This window comes from Pogona vitticeps, chromosome 4, assembly GCF_051106095.1.
Source record: "Pogona vitticeps strain Pit_001003342236 chromosome 4, PviZW2.1, whole genome shotgun sequence".
NCBI lineage: Eukaryota > Metazoa > Chordata > Lepidosauria > Squamata > Agamidae > Pogona > Pogona vitticeps.
The window spans coordinates 26,183,061-26,202,400 of NC_135786.1; the positions used below are offsets into that span (position 1 = coordinate 26,183,061).

General features: G+C 40.8%; 1 protein-coding gene across 4 annotated transcripts in view; it reads right to left on the reverse strand.

The window, feature by feature from the left end:
- Positions 1 to 19,340, reverse strand: part of SRC (SRC proto-oncogene, non-receptor tyrosine kinase) — a 109,774-nt gene that overhangs the window by 22,174 nt on the left and 68,260 nt on the right. For 2 of the 4 annotated variants that reach the window (XM_020789229.3, XM_072996943.2), the window contains exons 3-5: positions 13,292 to 13,541; positions 12,336 to 12,435; positions 9,042 to 9,059 (exon numbers count right to left, since the gene is read on the reverse strand). In XM_020789229.3, coding sequence (XP_020644888.1) covers positions 9,042 to 9,059; positions 12,336 to 12,435; positions 13,292 to 13,529 — 356 coding nt within the window. In that variant the 5' untranslated portion in view covers positions 13,530 to 13,541. The remainder of the gene's footprint in view (positions 1 to 9,041; positions 9,060 to 12,335; positions 12,436 to 13,291; positions 13,542 to 19,340) is intronic. The other 2 variants (XM_020789231.3, XM_078392594.1) reach the window with 1 other exon arrangement.

The window sequence follows — 19,340 nt, forward strand, 5'->3', positions numbered from 1 at the left end:
TGTGTGTGTGTGTGTGTGTGTGTGTGTGTGTGTGTGTGTGTGAGAGAGAGAGAGAGAGAGAGAGAGAGAGAGAGAGAGAGAGAGAGAGAGAGAGAGAGAGAGACAGTTCCATAGTAAATTTCTAAATCCAAACCCACCAGGCCAGAGGGCCTTTTCTTGACTTGACTATTGAAGTCGCAGGAGTTTATGAGAAGGTCAATCAGTCAGTCAAATTTTATTGAAGAAGTCTACGGACCATTTCATCAAGCATTCACCGTATACAATGAGAAGGTCAAATAAGAGATCTGAGTTGAGCTAATCCCTTCTGAAGAAATGCTACCTCACCTATTTTGACTTCTTTTTACACCCCAGGATTAGTCAGGCAGCACATGATTGTATACCAAACTGATTTCAGTAGCAGCAAGATCAGATTCTTAAAAGACACTTCAGTGAATTGGCTAAGAGGGGCTTCAAGCCACCAGCTCCATCTCTCAAGTCAATCACTCAGCTGGAGATGACATCAAATCACATGAAGTTGCTGTCTCTCCTAGAAGATGCTGTGCAAAGCACCTTATACTTCATTAGTGTAAAAGAGAGGGCAGGTGCTTCCAGGATAGGCTTTTATTGTGCAATTCCCCTGCCCAATTCACAGAATTTTCTTGAGTTTCTAGACTATACTGCCTCCCATCTGTAATGTTTCTGTGTTTCCCCACTGCAAAAATACAACACACCAACAACACTGTAATTCCAGTAAAAGCAATACATTTCTCAGCTTTTCCAGGCAAACTCCTATTGTATATCATAGGTGTGGTACTATGAGTATGAGTGCAACACATCCAAAGGCTAAATAGGTCATAGGTGAGGAATGCAATCAGGACTCCCCCAAGCTTGCTTTCTTCTCTCCTCTCTGGGTGACCAAACCCTAGAAGCATTCCAGGAATTACCAGGTGGCTTGGAATGCCTTTATCTTGTGCAACTCAGAAAAGCTACCCTTTGGAAAGTGGCTGCGGGTGGCAGAACTTTACCCTATCTCTGAACAGAAAAATGCCTGAGAAAATTACAACATGGTCATCCCAAATCAAGTGTTGATCTCATGCTCTCCAACAGCTTGGGAAGTTTTACTGACTATGCTGGTGCAGAGTTAAAGTTCTGAAAAGCCAGCCTTTCCAAAACCTGAATCAATCCTGTGTAATTGCCAAAGAAAGAAAGAAAGAAAGAAAGAAAGAAAGAAAGAAAGAAAGAAAGAAAGAAAGAAAGAAAGAAAGAAAGAAAGAAAGAAAGAAAGAAAGAAAGAAAGAAAGAAAGAAAGAAAGAAAGAAAGAAAGAAAGAAAGAAAGAAAGAAAGAAAGAAACTTCTACAATATATTGATTCAATTCACATCAACAGTTAAAACTTCAGACTCTTATGTTCTTTCCATCACCAGTTAAAATGTAATCTACTGTGAAAAGATTGGCTTATTAATCATGCCAATACTTCAGTTAATAGAGTACAAGGAAACTAGATCCACTCCTATGGGAGTGATGAACTTTCTGGAGAATGACAAGCAAAATAAGATGGTGTGCCTAGAGAGACTAGCCTATTAAGGCTTCTCAGATACACCAGTGTGAACACATGTGCGCATGCGCATATGTATACACACACAGGATGCTGCCTAAGGGAATTCTTGTAATTGGGGCAAGCGTAGGGAAAAATGCCAGAGAATGATGGAAAAGTGATTTCCTAAGGAGGCTGCAAAAATATTCTGGATATCGGAAAGCAGTAATACTTCATTCTCTCTTTCTGTGATATTTCAGCCTCTCTCTGTCTAATTTACTGTGACCGCAGGGGAAAAGTAAGCTTAAAAAAAAAGCCCACCTGAATTTTCTTCCAAGGCTTTCTCAAGAGGGTTAATCAAAAGATTATAAACTTTTCAGAACAACTCTTTCATGAGAAAAAGTAACTTAGCGGAAGCTGAAATCATGAACGGCAAATCTGTCAGAAGCGAAAAGAACAGGGTTCAAAACTCTGCTCAGCAACTGGGAAACTCTGAACCCGTTGTGTTCTCTCTCATTTCAAACTATCTGACAGAATTGCTGTAAGAATTAAAGAATCTTCTTGGAGAAATATGGGCTACAAACATGGATAGATTTATGCAGATACATTAAAAAATCTCACTGGTTCCCTAATCTCGGTCTATAGGAACATTTTTGAGGGATTATTTGGTATTCATACCTAGCAAAGTACAGTGGCCCTGTGCTGAGGTTATGGCTACTGAAAACAGTTAGTCATTCCCAAGTCTAATAAGACATAAAGGAAATGTTCTCTTTATTATCTAAAATAAACTTGTTTTATATATTTAAAATATTTTTGCTCCGCCTTTCTCCTTAAAAAGGACCCAAGGTGGCCTAAATCATTAACAGAAAATATTTAAAGACTAAAAACAGTAAGTATACAACTATTTTAAAAATAAAACGAATACCACACTAAAAATGGTAAACAAAACCAACACCAAAAACCGATTCAAAGCAACAAGGCATAATATTCCATAAAACTCTCAAACACACAATCACTATTTAGAGATAACTCCATATAGGGATCATGCTGGAAGCAAAATACTTGCTGAACTTGATGACCTAAAGTTTGCATCCATGCCTATAAGTGGAAAAATGAAAACAATGGAGGAATGAATGGAGGAATGAAAAGAAACAGGATATAGCCACAGAGAAAGGAGGAAAGAAGAGAGTCTGAAATGAGCAGTCTAAATATCTAGAAAGATTTAGAAAAGGCAAGAATTCATGGCTACCTACCTGTCTATTCTCTCCACTTCCTATTCAGATCACTTACTATGTATGATGGTTCTCTATTCCAACAACAACAACAACAAAAACCCTTAAAATAACAAGACATTATTCACGCCAGCAAAGGCCTAAGACTGTGGTGGGAAAATGTGCCCAGCTTCAATAAGATGTTGCTGAACAGCTCCTTTCATCCTTCACCAATGACTCTGCTGGCTAGGACTGATGGGAGCTGTAGTCCAACATATGGAGGGCCCAACATTCTCCATCCTTATCTTAAAGCACTGATAAAACAAAGGACGAGGATTTCTGGGGGATTATTGTGGTGTTTTCATTTCACTAGCAAACCTATTTCCCAAACAATAATTCTACTTACAAGAGAACAGTGTGGCCCTCAAATAAAATTATTAGCAAAAGCTGCCCAAATAGAAATCCAATGGTATTTGGAGAAATGCTGTCCACAGAATGACCTCTGTTACCCTCATTTCACTCAGAGGTGTATGTGTGTGTGTGGGAGGGAGAAGAGTTCTTGGCTATTTCAGAGAGAAGGACCAGGTCTAATGGGTTTTAGTTATACAAAGGGATGTCAGACTCCCATTTTTAAGGGAAGCTCTAGCTCTGAATTCAGGGTTTGTGCGTGGACTAGATGGCCTTAAAAAAACAACCTCTAACTTCTGTGACTTTAGATTGCATTCTTCTTGCAGTAGAGACATCTTATTCTATGTTATCTCTTTGTATAGAGCCAAATGCATTGATGGTACTAAATAAAGAAATATGTAAGCAAAAATAAAAAATCAAAAATCAGATTCCTGAAGGTTTCTTCTCGCAGAAATTGACCTTGGAAGCATTTTTAGCACAGTTGCTGTTAGAGCAAACTATGTGAATGTGGTTTCTGTCCCATTTATTCTTTTAAGTGGCCTGGTTAAACACACGAACTGTAGACCTGTGGCCATAAGGAAACTCTTACAAACTGAGTCCAGACAGCCATGCAGCTTAATCATGTCCACAGTGGATTTTAGATGTATTGACTAAACACTATACTGACATCCCACAGTCAGACACTACTGGCAGAGAAAGCAATACATACATATAAAGCACAAAGCAGAAGTTAGCTGTTAAAAGGCAGTTCTGCTATTTTAATGCCACAGATTAAGAACAAAAGTCACAGGAAGGCTGCTTAGCTAGAAAACCGTTGCCAGTAATAGGTCATTGTTTTCATGTTAAAGTTCACATCTCAAAGTTATCAAAATGGGAACTACCCAGTGCTACTGTATCATGACGTATCAGTTCCTACATATAAAATATCAGGTGCTTCTCAAAGTCAAGCCATGTAACAAGAAAAGAGGAGAGGAAATTGAGAAATAAACACAAAAGAGACAGTAGGAAAGGAAACATTCAAGCAGAAGGAAACCCACAAGACTTCCACCTTGGCTAATGTGATAGGAAAATACTGACTGGTGAGCAGGTGGCAGGGAAATCCAGGAGATAAACGAGGAAGCAGAAGGATATTGTTTTTGCTTTTTGGTGTGTTTAAAAACTGTTATCTGCTCTTGGGTTTGCAACCACTCAAATGTACAGCATTCCTTCCATCTAGAGGTGCTTTCTCTTCTATTTCAATGGAAAGCCTTAATCGGTTGGGACAAAGGACTATAAATATTTTCATATAGAATGAATGGGGGACCTCACATATATGTCAAGCTACATATTTGGGCATCCCCAATTCTTCACTTGGCCCCTCGCTTGCTTCTGTTATGGTCAGTTTCATCTAACATGCTGCAAAAGAGCTCCTTAGAAAATCACAGCACATTTCAGAGGGAAGGATATTAACAGTATATGCGATAAACTTTGTCAAGCCCCAGCAGCTAGGTCGGGACACAGTAAGAGATAAGATAATTGTGAAAGAGTATAAGTAATGAGTATAACACTTCTGTGTTAAATGGATAGCCTAATAAACATTGCCTTTATGATCTGGCTTTGCAAAGTTGGAAGATTATCTGAATGAAAGCAAGTATTGAAGCATTCTTTCAGCAGAAGTCGTGAACTGTATAGTAGCTGGGGTGATGGGTAAAATAAACAAAAATATTTTAAAAATCAAACAAATACCACACTAAAAATGTGGTGTAGTGAAAAGTAGAAAGAGTAGAAATATCTAGATTTTCAGATGCTGGCAGACAAAAGAGGATGAGACCTATTGTAATTACTTAACATGATTTCTAATACAGCTTCTTAGCTTAAGTTAAACATTAGCTATCATTTATCTTTGGAAATACTTGCTGAAATGAGTAGCTAGATCAGTAATAAGGTGAGAGGAATGGTCATCAAAGGATCTCCTGAGTTCTAGTCTCTTTACCCACTGCACCACACCGGCTCGGTTTACTAATACAGATTGCTCCAATCAGTGTTCTGAAGCCACTTCTATGAAGCATGTGCAATCACATTCTTGTCCTCTAGATACCTCCCTATCTTATTTTGCCCCACTGATATCATAATATTTGACTTAATACAAAACATGTGCACACACATGCGCAGAAAATGCACAGATGGGTTGTACCAACATGTGATCATTAAGGTGACATACTACTGCCCAGTTCCAAGTTCTTCTTTTAAAAAAAAACCCTTAGCTCGATTCCATATATGTGACTTCAGGCAACTCAAGGAAGGAAGCACAATTCTTAGCTTTTCTCTATTGGTTAAATAAAGCAACCGTCTCTATTAAATACAGCAATAAGTGGCAGCCAGAAATGGCATTTATGTATCCCTGATCCAGAGCCTGAGGGTTAACTTTCAAGCATTGCTGCAGAATTCTTCTGCTGTATCAGCGTAACGTGCCAAGAGGTTATGTCATTTGTTTCAGAAACTTCTCCCCATCATGTTGCTAAGCAGAAGTCCAAGCATTTCAGCCATCCAAAAACCTGCAGTTTGCCTTGACCATAATATCCTTGTGAGAAAGTATCTCTTATCCTTAGCTCCAACTGCGAAGTGATATTGGATACTGGGGAATGCACAGCTTCAAACTCATTTCATTCCTCCCTGCTTCTCTACAATAGCTTTCGCTGGGCAGGGCTGGTACTCTCATCTTCCCAGGACAGTCATTTCGTTCTCAGTGCCCAAGAGACAAGCATGAAATTACTAATATTTGCAATATTTTATTAGGTTTAATGTAAGTGAAAACGTACACAGTTGCTTCCATGGAACATGGACACTGTTGCTTCCATGGAACATGGACACAGTTGCTTCCATGGAACATGGGGTTTGTTTCTGGTTTCATTACTTTAAAAGAGAGGAAGAGAATAGTTTAGGCTAGGAATACTAGCTTGGCTGCAACATTTAAGTTTGGACATAATTTCTATTCCAGGCATGAGAAGGCTGAGAAAGCAAACCAGAATTAAGGTACTTTGTAAAAGCCTGTTGGGTCAGAACAAAGTCTTGTGTAGAGCAGCATTGTATTCACATTCTGGTCAACCAGCTCTCAGTGGGATGGTCAACAGGGACGGTCAAGCAGGACAGAAGTGCAACTTTACTCTTCTATACCAGCAAGTTTGTAAGTGACTGACACCTTGGTATGGTTTGTTTAAGTGACATTTGTTCAATTGTTATACAGTGGGACCACCATGTATGCACTGGGGATTGGAAACCGGCCACTAGAGAGCACCAGAGTCCATGCTGTGTATTATTCAGTAACAAGTATTCATAGCACAGTCTCTGGCTCCGTCTAGAGGCCAGTTCTGGTAACAAATGTGAAATTGTGTTTTTTCCTTTTTTTTTTTTTTTACTTTTAATATTTTTTATATTTTCAGACCGTGGATAAGTGAATCAGTGGATACTGATCCTGTGGATAAGGGAGTCCTACTGTATCTGGTCAGGAAAATTCAAATTGACACAGCCAGAACTATAGCATCAGGCAGAGTGAAGAACCTGCTTCAGGCAGCAGATTTTGATGGGTGGAGAGAAAATATAAAGTGTTCAGACTGTGTGTACCCCATTTGTTTTGCTTTCTCTTCTGGGAAACTGTAACCTTGTGGGAGAGCTGTGTGTCTTCTACTTTGTCAATCTTAATAATACAAAATATCTGCCACTGCACTTTGCCACATGGGAGTCAATTCTTGCAATATGAATCAGGCTAATGGTCCATATCCCACGTATTCAACTGGTGTGTGTCTCTTTTTTCTGTGTTATGATTTTGCCAAAACAGCAATAGTAGCTTTAATGACCTGCAGTTAGGATTTCGCTCTTTCACAAACTACACATCTTAAATATGGAGCAGTAATGAAAATCTTAATTGTGGAGCAGTAATGAAAACTGCACACAGCCAGCATCACAGCATGACACTCTTCACATGCTCTTCTCATTCCTATAGACATTCCATGCTTATGTCCCTAGCACTGAAAGCAGGTTCTTTTAGGTCTTAGACTCAGACTGCTAAGTCTGTGGTCTGCACCAGGCGGCTTTAGAAAATAAGAAACATGCAAACTGGATTTCCTCTACAATGTCAGTGCACCTACACTGAAGAGTACGATTTTTTTTTTAAAAAAAGGATTATTACTGCAAAACATTAATATTGAAACAGCACCTCCAGTTCTGAACATTTCCTGACCTCAGCAATGTATGCCTTTAAAAAAAAGTCACAAAAAGTGCTTGTCATTGTTAAGAAACACAGTAGGTGAAAAACAAGGAGACAATTAGAACTGTCTGACTTTCGTAATGTACATACTTTCACTGGGCTAAGCAGCAAATTCTCGGAAAAACCCATTTAGCTTAGTTTCCATGCATTAGGACTCCAAGAGGCACAGTTTTCACAATCACCTCTGTTTTATGTAGGCATCCTTCAGGCTCAAGAGACTATGGTAACATGCTCTGAATATAGGTCTTGGAACAGTGTCTATTGTGGCAGAGAAGGCCAATTCGAGAGTGACAATCCCTTCCACACTGAAGACAAGGACATTCTGTCCCCTGTCCAGCTCCCTCATTTTGCTTCTTTTGGGACTGCCTCTTTACCTCGGCCTGCTGGACAAAGGTCTCTTCAAATTGGGAGAGGCCATGTTGCACCACCTGCCTCCAGGTTGAACGCTCAGATGTCAAAGTTTCCCATCTGTTGAGGTCCATTCCTAAGGCCTCAGATCCCCCTTGCAGATATCCTTGTATCACAGCTGTGGTCTCCCTCTGGGGCGATTTCCCTGCACTAATTCTCCATACAGGAGATCTTTTGGAATCCAACCATTAGCCATTCTCATGACATGCTCAAGCCAATGCAGACGTCGCTGTTTCAGTAATGTATACATGCTAAAAATTCCAGCTCATTCTAGGACTTCTCTATTTAGAACTTTGTCCTGCCAGGTGATACCAAAAATGAGTCTGAGACAACGCATATGGAACATGTTCAGCTTCCTCTCCTGCCGTGCACAAAGGGTCCAATACTCACTGCAGTACAGGAGTGTGCTCAAGACACCTCTGCATGTGTGCACATATGAAAAAGCATTTGCTTTGCCCAATATGAAATCTTTGCTGCTGTGGCATTTTCTTACCCTCTTGAACGGAAACGCAAACAAACAGAGAGTGAAAGCTAGGAGTTGGGTCAGCAGAAAGAACAGCAACTGGGGAGAACAGACTGGGTGTTACCTGGGAAAAATTAAAGGAAGAGCAGCAGACCTTTCACTGCCCTATGACAGAAATGCGTAATTTTCAGGTTTCACTGCTTATATCCCACCATCCTTGATTTAAGCAGCTAACTAGGTATTTACAAGATTATGGTATGAGGTGAGTTATTAATAAACAGGGGAGAAACAAATGAAATTACGGAGGACTCAGTGTATAGCTACATTAAACCTGCTTTCACACACTCATGACTTTTACTATCAGAATGCAGGCAGCGCAGATAACAATAAGTCAAGTGGATCTGGCCACAAAGCATAGAAAATTAACTTTTTGGAACTGTAATAACCAGAATTCCATGCTGGCTGGGGGATTCTGGATACATCAGCAATATTTCCTAGCCCTGAATCTTTATCCTTTCCCAAGGAAGGGGGTAGAAGGTTTGCTCAGAGCAAAAGAAGGTAATCATACAACTCTGCTTAAAGCTAGAGTTAAAACAGTTGAGTCTGCATAAATGTGAACAAGTATAATAACGACTTCAAATTTCATCTGTAACATTACTCTTCTGCCCAGCTATAATTATGCACCTCCTCAACACGCCCCCACCTCCAACCAATCCTTATTCAACAGATAAGGCATCAGTATTTAGGCTAGCTTTCCTTGTTTAAGCCAAAAACAATCAATTATAAGATACACACCTGACATCCACCTTTCTCCTAAATGAAAGCATGAAGAGCAGGATATAAGAGGGAGAGAGAAAGAGACAGCACTTAGATTAAAAGCAAGTACAGTTTTGAGGTGCTATTGAAAAATGGAAAAGATACAAAAGGACCAACAGTCCACAATAAATGACTTGGAAACTATTCTTCAGAGCCCTGCTTGTTCCCCAAAAGCTTATCAGCAATGATTCAGTGAGAACATGAGAGCAGAATACTAGTCACTATTCTGTGTGAACTACCTGTGCGTCCTTAATCAGGATGTGCCCAACACGTCTGCAGTGTGCACAAGTTTACACGGAAAGAGTTTCTTGTAGGTAGAACAACTGAAAATACAATCCACAGGCAGAGGATCGGAAACATCTGGTCTGTAGGACAGAGCTCCTGATTTAGCCCAGAAGATGTTCCAAGAAAGGACACCCCTTCCATGCCCCACGCCCCATTATCTTTGGTTTTGCCCTTGCTCAACAGCATTCATGAATGCTGTGCTGCTCAATCAGACACTTTGCTTCCCCTCATCCTCTCACCAATTCCAGTCAGAGAAGGGGAAGTGATGTTCTCTTAATGTGAGGCATGTGGTCTTAAGGAATGCTCTTCATAGCCACAGGACTCTGTGCTCCACCTGCCCTGTGTTCTCCCCAATGGTGGAAGAAGCAGGGCAGACAAAATGGGCCTTGACTGAATGGACATGGTTAGAGGCATGCAGTTTAGCTGGCACTTCCCCTGCCCTATGGCTCCCCATTGTGCCAATGTCTTAGCAGAAGAAGCACAATCTAGCCTTCACAGGTTGCTCCCCCAATTGATCAGAGAACAGGGAATCAACTCTTCTAATTTCAGGAATCTTTTTTTTCCTGGTTTCTTATTTAAAGGGAGAATATTTACATACTTATAGTTTTAGATGAACTTGTTTTAGATGAACTCTTTTCTTCATACAAAGTATTAATCAGACTTTAAAGTTACTTGTTAGGATTACAATTTTCAGAATTTCACAGCCACAGCATAGCTAGGCAGTGGATTCTAGAAATAACCATGCAAAAAATACTTTTTTGCCCCAAGCTCTGGTATTAATTCTCTAGTATTAATCTCCATATGTGATCTGCCATACCAGCCAAACCCAAAAAGCCCATCTATTCTATTTTCCTAAACAGGTGTGTCTGGGAAACTCATAATCAGGACATGATGGGGAGAACTGTCTCTCCCATAGATCACTGTCTCTCAGCATCTTACAATAAGTGTACATTGTCTGCTATCTGAAGGTAGACAAGTTATGTACACTTGCCTTTAAAGGCGGGGGGGGGCAATGGTGGAATCGATGTTTGCTAACCCACAGTTTTTAATAATGATCTCTCACTGTTGTGGGTGACTTTAAGCCAGGAGACAGAAGATTACAGAAGGCCACAGAGAAGCCCAGATAGCCCATAGAGCAGATGCTGTGATTAGACAGCAGAACAGTAAGTGGAAAACATACTTGCTGAAAGGAGGCAGGGGGAAGGGCACAACATCTGCCATGAAGAGTCCACTTCCATCTGCTCAGTCATATGGTAATAATATCATTAATTGTTTACAATGTGCTTTTAATGCGATAAGTGTTCTACAGTCTTTTATCCTGCTTGCCTTCACAATGATTCTATGATGTGGAACAACATTGGCTCTTAACATCTAAAACCAGACTACCGCTACTGTTCATTTATTTCTGAGGGCTAAAGGTTGCCTCCTGTGATGAAAACATATCAGTGGCAGAGGTGGCCACATCTGTTTGCTGAGCATCCCCCGAGTTTAAGCTTGGTAGGTGAACAGTGGAAAATTTGCATACAAATGCATAAACAATATATCCAAATAAGATCTATGCATATATGAGGGGGTTGCCCCAGAAAACTATCACATATAAGGTTTTCTTTTCAATCTATACATCTGTAGGAATGTTCCAATTTAGCATGATGGTATCATACAGAAGACATGGATAAAATAAGGGGGAAATTGTATGCTTGAAACCACTAAGTTGACAACTCAACTGAGAAGTCTAAGCCCACAACTCTAACAACCTAGAGGATGTTATAGAAAAAAACCTTCTAAATTCTGGTTGCAACCCCAAGCATGATTTGCATGATTTACTGCTTCTCACTGAAAGTACCAAATTCTCAGTTCCATCTTGGTGCTCCAGGGATGGTTCTAGAATTAGTTCAAAGTGCTTAGAGAACTGACAAATGCATGAGGCTTGACCTTTTTTTGAGGTACATGGCAAGTATCTTGATGTAGAAAACCTTGTTAAGTCTCTTACCTGGTTTGAAATCTGGCTTGATGTTGATTAGATAGACTAAGGCATATAAATTGTGGTGGAAACATGGCTGTTATCATCTCTCTTCCTACCGCTATCTCTCACATAGAGACACTGAATATAATGCAGTCCACATTGCACATCTTTTTTTTAAATATCAAATGCTAGTAGGGAGAAACTTGAATGGAAAACTATTTTATTTATACCCTGCCTATCTGGACCGATGGACCACTCTAGGCGGCTAAACTATGTAATGCTCTTTAATATATACTTGTTTCTAAATCTAGGAAGTATTACAATATGGAGAATACAACTTTGAGACAGAACTTATTGTTTACACCAGCGTAAGTGTAACAATATAAACCATAGCAACAAACTGTTGCTAGATAGGAAGTAACTGGTTATATTCCTTGTTGTGTGTCAGCCATGTAACTTGGCACACAACAAAGAATGTAACAGCAACTGATTAATTAACAGCTACTCTCTAATGTAATGTATGCAATTGCATTTATATGGCATATGTAAGCATTAGGATTTTGGCCAATATATATTGTGCTACCTCAATCTCCAGGGAATGATAAACTTCAAATTATAATTCTTAATTTATTTTGGCATCCTGTTCTGTCACCCAAATAAGCTTCCTTTTCATTTCCAAGTTGCAGGGAAGGATTTAGTCATACAATTATTGTACCCCTCAGTTTGCAATCATTTCCTTCCTCTCTCCCCTGATTTCAAAAGTTCCCATGAAGATTTTGGGGATTCTAGCTATTGTTTTCCAAGTTCTTTCCCCTATAATCTATGACTAAATTTTTTTAAATAACCTATCAGCTCAGCACCTAATAAGGAACTACAACTTAACTGAAATCAGAGCCAGAACACAAAGCACAAATAGAACAACATATTATTTTTCTAGCATAGACATAGATAGTTCTAGGGTACAATGGAAGAATGGGATAACTAAATGTATCATTCAGTCAAACAATTAGGCAAAATATGCTTACGTATTGTTGAGAATTTGGAGACGTTCCCCTTTCTTGAAAGAAAGATCTGATTCTGTCCGTGATTCATAATCATAGAGGGCCACGAACGTAGTGACACCACCTGCAACACGACAAGTTCAGACAACAACCAAATGCTACTCCCAACTGAATTTGGTGAGGTTTATTAGGCAGCATACTTTGAGGAGACTAATGCTCTGAAGTCCTGTGCAGACATATTGGCCATGACTACATGGGCCGTATGTGGGAAGGGCAGCCCAAAGCCAAGAGGATTCATTTCTTGACAAATATATGTTCATGGCATAGTAAGTTCCTACACCGTCCCTACCTTCCTGCACTTAGAGCTTTATGTATGAAAGCGTCTCCTCTTCATGTTAGGAAACTTTGCTTTTCTAGACAGTAAAATGCATAGATCTACATCAGGAAAGAGAGCCTTCCACTCCTCCACCTCCTCTACTAGCCCATGAAAAAGATCTGGAAAGGTCTGGAGTGACCAATGCTACACATATGGTATTATTATTGGAGAGCATGCATGGACATCTTCTAAAAATCTGCAAGTTTTCAATAATAATTTCTCTTTGAGGACTTACACACCTCCTCTATAGGTTTAGAATAGAGATGGGGAAAGTTACTTTTTTGAACTAGAATTCACAGAATATTAAGGCTGGCGTGGCTACTAGCCATGTTATTTGGAGCATTCTGCAAGTTGAAGTGCAAACTAGCAATGCCTTTGGTCTTTGTTGAGACAAAGGATGTTCGACATATGTTGTGAGAACGCCTAATCAATGTGGCAAAGCCAGCAGAGTCAACAGTGACATATGATGCAAATTACAGTCTAATGAAGTCTAAAAGGCCCCTTGCAGTCCACTCAGGGTTTAAGAAGTACATGGAAATGCAATTTCAGAAACATGGTAGAAGTCAGGATTAAAAATTCTTCCCGCAGCAAGAATTATACTGACCAGCCAGAGCCCCGCATCGCTGAGGAGAAGTGACCATGTCAGATGTATTGGAGCCCCCGAAAAGCTTTGGTTCTGGAGTTGTGCTTCCAAATAAATGGCTAGGAGTCCGATGGGCATCTGGGACTGTGGTCTTATTGGGGGTCTGGGATGCAGAACAGCCGCCGTGGATATTTTCTGTGGACTCCAGACTGCGTCTCCGTTGACTTGGGTCTTTGGGTTTACTCTTACTACTCCCCATGGTCCAAGCAAGCTGCAGGAGAGGTCAAGAGCAAAAAATTAGCAACAATAAATATCCCTGACACAAGAAAGTTTTTTTTTTTTGGCTAAGGATGCTACGTCTAGAACAGAACAGGGTACGATGCAGTTGCATGTCACCCCAGGGACCCAAATGAGACCCCCAGCATCCCCCTCCCCCTATTGTTGTTTAATCGTTAAGGCGTGCCTGACTCTTCGTGACCCCATGGACCAGAGCACGCCAGGCCCTCCTGTCTTCCACTGCCTCCCGGAGTTGGGTCAAATTCATGTTGATCGCTTCAATGACACTGTCCAACCATCTCGTCCTCTGTCATCCCCTTCTCCTCTTGCCCTCACACTTTCCCAACATCAGGGTCTTTTCCAGGGAGTCTTCTCATGAGAAGGCCAAAGTATTGGAGCCTCAGCTTCAGCTTATTTTTTGAGAGGGAAAAGTTCAAAAATTCCTTTATTCCTTTTAGGGGCTGGTCGAATAGCTCGATGAATTAGGGTTCTGGCTGCAGAGTCAGAGGTTGGAAGTTTGATTTCCAACTGTGCCTCCCAGAAGAAGAGCCAGCCTGTGTGGCCTTGATTGCGCAAGCTAAGCAATCCCAGACAGCCCTCAGAGGAAGGAAATAATAAACCATTTTGGAGTACTCTGTACTTAGAAAAGTCTTTAAAGGTGTCAACATAAGTCAACATTGACTTGATGGCATGCAGCCCTGTAAAGCAACTAAGGAAAATACTGGCGTTTTTGTGGCCCTTCAGCACCTTGGAAGCTCTTATGGAAGCTCCCCTTTAAAAATCAAACCACGAGGGGGCGAAAGTGGGCTTTTTTGAGATAAAAAATATTTTAGGGGTCATTGGACTGGCCGTCAAAATTTCTGGGACAGGTTTAAGTGGTTCCCTGATCTCTGAAGGTTGTTCACCCTGCTCCAGACCTACTATTGATACTTGAAATACCTTACATTATTTTTAGTATCTGATTTGGACAGAACTACAAACAACATGGTGTAACTAACAGAAATCCTAAAATTGCTAAGGACCAGTCATGTTATGTTAGTCAGTTGTAGCAAACACACACACACACACACACACACACCAGTATTGAATGGCATCTTAAAATATTAATGTTATTTAGAATTACTTTTTTAGTACAAAAGCTGGCTGGACAGCTCAGTGAATTGAGTACCTGGCTGTAGAGCCAGAGGCTGGAGTGCGGTCCACCACTATGCCTCCTTTGGGAAGCTGCAGTCCCAGAGCGGCCCAAGAGAAAGGGACTGGTAAGCCACGTCTGAATATGGAAAACCCCGACAAGGACTGCCATAAGTCAGAATTGACCTGACCATTTGTAATTACTATTTTTAGTACCAGAGGTTACTTTAAAAAGATTATCAGATGTTGTCATCTAGTTTTATATGCATCCTGGGTCAGAACAATTTTTTGTTTAAAAAAACTTCCTTCAGAGGGGGGTTCAGTGTGGTGTAATGGTCAGAATAGCCATCTGAGATAGGAGAGCCACATTTAAATCCCAGGAAGCCATGAAAGCTTACTGGATAACTGTGGAATAGTTTTGATCTCAGTCTAGTCACTATATAAAAGGACTGTTGTGAGGATTTAAAACAGGGAAGAAGAAAAGACCCAATATACTACCTTGAGCGCCATAGATTGTCTCATAGATTCAGAGCAAAGTCTCTTCCAAAGAACTAAAAGACCAGTGCCTAAATCCTGCTGCTAGCCTTAGTTTGAAGTAGACCCATTGTATCAGTGAGATCAATACAGGTGCTGATGTACTATTCAGCAGCTGCTGTAAGCCTACTCTAGGTGAGACTAGCAAAGAGGTTTATACCACTGTGCTCTTTCATCTAAGCCTGTTATTTATACATATTGTAAACCTACCAGAGTGGCCTTTAGCCATATGGGCAGTATAAAAATTATATGGGCAGTATAAAAACTATGTCCTTCTGTCCGTCCTTCCATCCCTCTATCTCTCTATCTAAGACCCAGTCCACTTACTGCCTCCAGTATCAAACATTTTAGGTGCTATATATGAACCCAAACCAATCTAAACTCCATTCTTGATCCTTTTATGACTTCACATGGCATTGCTGATCTTCTTAATTTTTAAAGTCCTTCTTGTTCTTTTAAAAAAATATTATATGAATGGAAATTGTTGTGGGTTGGGTTGAGACAGAGTAAGAGAGACAGTGAGAGAGAGGATCTAACTATCATAATAGATCTAGTATTTTTGACCTTGACTGGTGAATTCTTCTTATCCAAAGAACTCTAAGATCAGTGAGAGAAAGAACAATGAACTCGGCCAAACAAAAGAAGATGGTTCTGTCTGGAGGATTTCAGGTGACAAGGAACAGAATATGATGCTCTAATGCACCACTGCTCAGGCCCACTGGGATTTCATGTACTGAATGGCATGACTACAAGTCAACTGCCCTGCAGAAATAAAAAAAAGGAAATATTGTCACAGCAAGCTTCAAAAGGATTAGACAACATCTCTCTGTATGAAGCCATCATCTAGAATTGGCAACAGCTATTTTCACACTCCGAGAAACAAAGACTATTGCTTTCATCAGTAGCCTTCTGTTGTAAGGTTCTAGAAATTCATCCTGAGATGAACTGTCTGTTTCCATGAAGTATTCCTCAAGCAAATCTAAAAACTTCAGAGCACTTCGCACATTCATGCACACATGCACAATGCAACAAACTCACATTCATGTGATAAATCATGGGAGAAAGAGCTCATGCAGCAGAGAGGCTAAGGGTACAATATTCTAAGCATATTTACTTGAGAGTAAGCTCTGCCAGCTATCCTTAGAGGGGATAATGCTCAGAGAACAGGCAGCTCAGGAGCAAGAATCCATCCTAAAATTTGGGGAGCCAAATTTCCTCAGATCTTAAAAATTTGGCAGGTATGACTATACTTTATGATCCATTTAGCTCTATAGTCTGTAATTCTGAAACATCTGCTGATTTGAATAAAGAGCCATAGCGGGTTCAAGTTTTATGCCTGGCTGAGTATCTTATACACAGCCCTCTTCTAAGTGGGTTATTGCTGAGCCACTGTTGAACATGCCTGCTCTGACAAAGCTGAGCCTGGCCTTTTCCTTGTGCATGTTTTCCTAGGGCTTTGGGTGCAAAAATTAGAACATGTGAACTGCAAAGGAAGTGCTGTAGGGCAGAGTATCAGTACAGACGCAGGCCTTACAGTTCATTGCCGAACAAAACAAGAAGAGTGATGCTGAGAGAAAAGGGGAGCCGGGAGACAACGGAGGCACATTGCTAGTGAGGAAAGAAGCTAATAAGTCAAAAGCCTGAGAACCTGCAAACACTGAGAAGACCAAGACCTTGCTAATTTCTGATTTTTCAAATTATCAGATCAACCCCACTCACTCACTTCTAGGAACAGAAAAGAGTCTAGACAATAAATCAGAAGTCTTATGTTCTGAGGCTGCAATTGCAGATTCAATGGCATATAAACCAGCTCCAATTTGGGAGATCCGGAGAGAGCAGCACAACTAGAACTAGGGCGAAAAATGAGTAAGAATAGATTCCTACATAGGAAAGCATCGCTTGTTTAGCTTCTTAAAACCATGAAAGATCCAACCAACCCTTTGCTGCAAGATATTTTGCCAGCTGCTCCTGTTAAGTAAGTCAAGAAGCAGCTTGCTGTGCGCAGCAACTCATCAGACTCCTTTGGAATAATGCAGTCTTACTGCTGAAAAAGGGAGGAATTAAGACAGTCGGCTCTAGAGGAGACTGAACATATTGTTGCAAGTTCTCCATCCCAATGCATGACCTTGAATGCTATTTATGAGCCTCTAAATTTGTGGTTCCCAACATTTTTCAAGTCCCGACCTCCTTTTATAATAGCCAAGTAACCTGATAACCCCCCCCGTTGTCCTTTAGTCATTTAGTCGTGTCCGACTCTTCTTGACCCCATGGACCAGCGCACGCCTGGCCCTCCTATCTTCCACTGCTTCCTGTAGTTGTGTCAATTTCATGTTGGTTGCTTCGCAGACACTGTCCAGCCATCTCATCCTCTGTCGTCCCCTTCTCCTCTTGCACTCACACTTTCCCAACATTAAGGTCTTTTCCAAGGAGTCTTCTCTTCTCATGAGATGGCCAAAGTACTGGAGCCTCAGCTTCAGGATCTGTCCTTCCAGTGAGCACTCAGGGTTGATTTCCTTTAGAATTGATAGGTTTGTTCTCCTTGAAGTCCAGGGGACTCTCAAGAGCGTCCTCCAGCACCACAATTCAAAGGCATCCATTCTTCGGCGGTCTGCTTTCTTTATGGTCCAGCTCTCACTACCATACATCACAACAGGAAAAACCATAGCTTTGACTATTCGGACTTTTGTTGGCAAGGTGATGTCTCTGCTTTTTAAGGTGCTGTCTGGGTTTGTCATCACTTTCCTCCCAAGAAGCAGGTGTCTTTTAATTTGCAGCTGCTGTCACCATCTGCAGTGACCATGGAGCCCAAGAAAGTAAAATCTGTCACTGCCTCCATATCTTTCCCTTCTATTTGACAGGAGGTGATGGGACCAGTGGCCATGATCGTAATTTTTTTGATGTTGAGTTTCAGGCCGTTTTTTGCACTCTCCTCTTTCACCCTCATTACAAGGTTCTTTAATTCCTCCTCACTTTCTGCCATCAGAGTGGTATTATCTGCATATCGGAGGTTGTTGATATTTCTTCCGGCAATCTTAATTCCGGCTTGGGATTCCTCCAGTCCAGCCTTCCGCATGATGTATTCTGCGATAACCCCCCACCCCCACCATATTTGCATAAAAAGGAATTTTAATAGAGTAAAATCATCACTTCTCAGAAAACAGAGGCTTCTTTCACCCCCAAAGGCCCTGTTTATTATACATACTAATACACATTTAATATCCCATTCTGAAGGTAAAGGAAGAAATTATCTAACAACTACTACAACCCACATAAATGACCACACAGAAAACACTTTGGGACCCCCCTTAGGGGTCACAGTCCCCAGGCTTGGAAACACTGATCTAAATCAAGGTGGGAAACATATGGCTCTCTAGATGTTATTACACTGCCACTCCTTAGCAATTTTGGCCAATGGTGAAGGATGATGGGAGTGACAATCTAAAAATATAAAGAAGACCACTAGTTACTCAGGTTTCTCTCCTGAGAAATCTGTATGTGGGACAGGACGCAACAGTTAGAACTAGATATGGAACAACTGATTGGTTCATAATTGAGAAAAGAGTACGACAAGGCTGTAGATTGCTTCCCTGCTTATTTAACCTATATGCAGAATACATCATGCAAAAGGTAGGACTGGATGAATCCCAAGCAGGAATTAAGATTGCTGGAAGAAATATCAACAACTTCAGATATGCAGATGATACCACTCTGATGGCAGAAAGTGAGGAGGAATTAATGAGAGTGAAAGAGGAGAGTGCAAAAAATGGTCTGAAGCTCAACATCAAAAAAAAAAAGCTAAGATCATGGCCACTGGTCTTATCACCTCCAGGCAAATAGAAGGGGAAGATATGGAGGTAGTGGCAGATTTTACTTTCTTGGGCTCCATGATCACTGCAGATGGTGACAGCAGCCATGAAATTAAAAGACGCCTGCTTCCTGGGAGGAAAGTGATGACAAACCTAGACAGCACCTTAAAAAGCAAAGACATCAGCTTGCCCACAAAGGTCTGCATAGTCAAACCTATTGTTTTCCCTGTAGTGTTGTATGGAAGTGAGAGCTAGACCATAAAGAAAGCTGACTGCTTAAGAATTGATGCTTTTAAATTGTGGTGCTGGAGGAGACTCTTGAG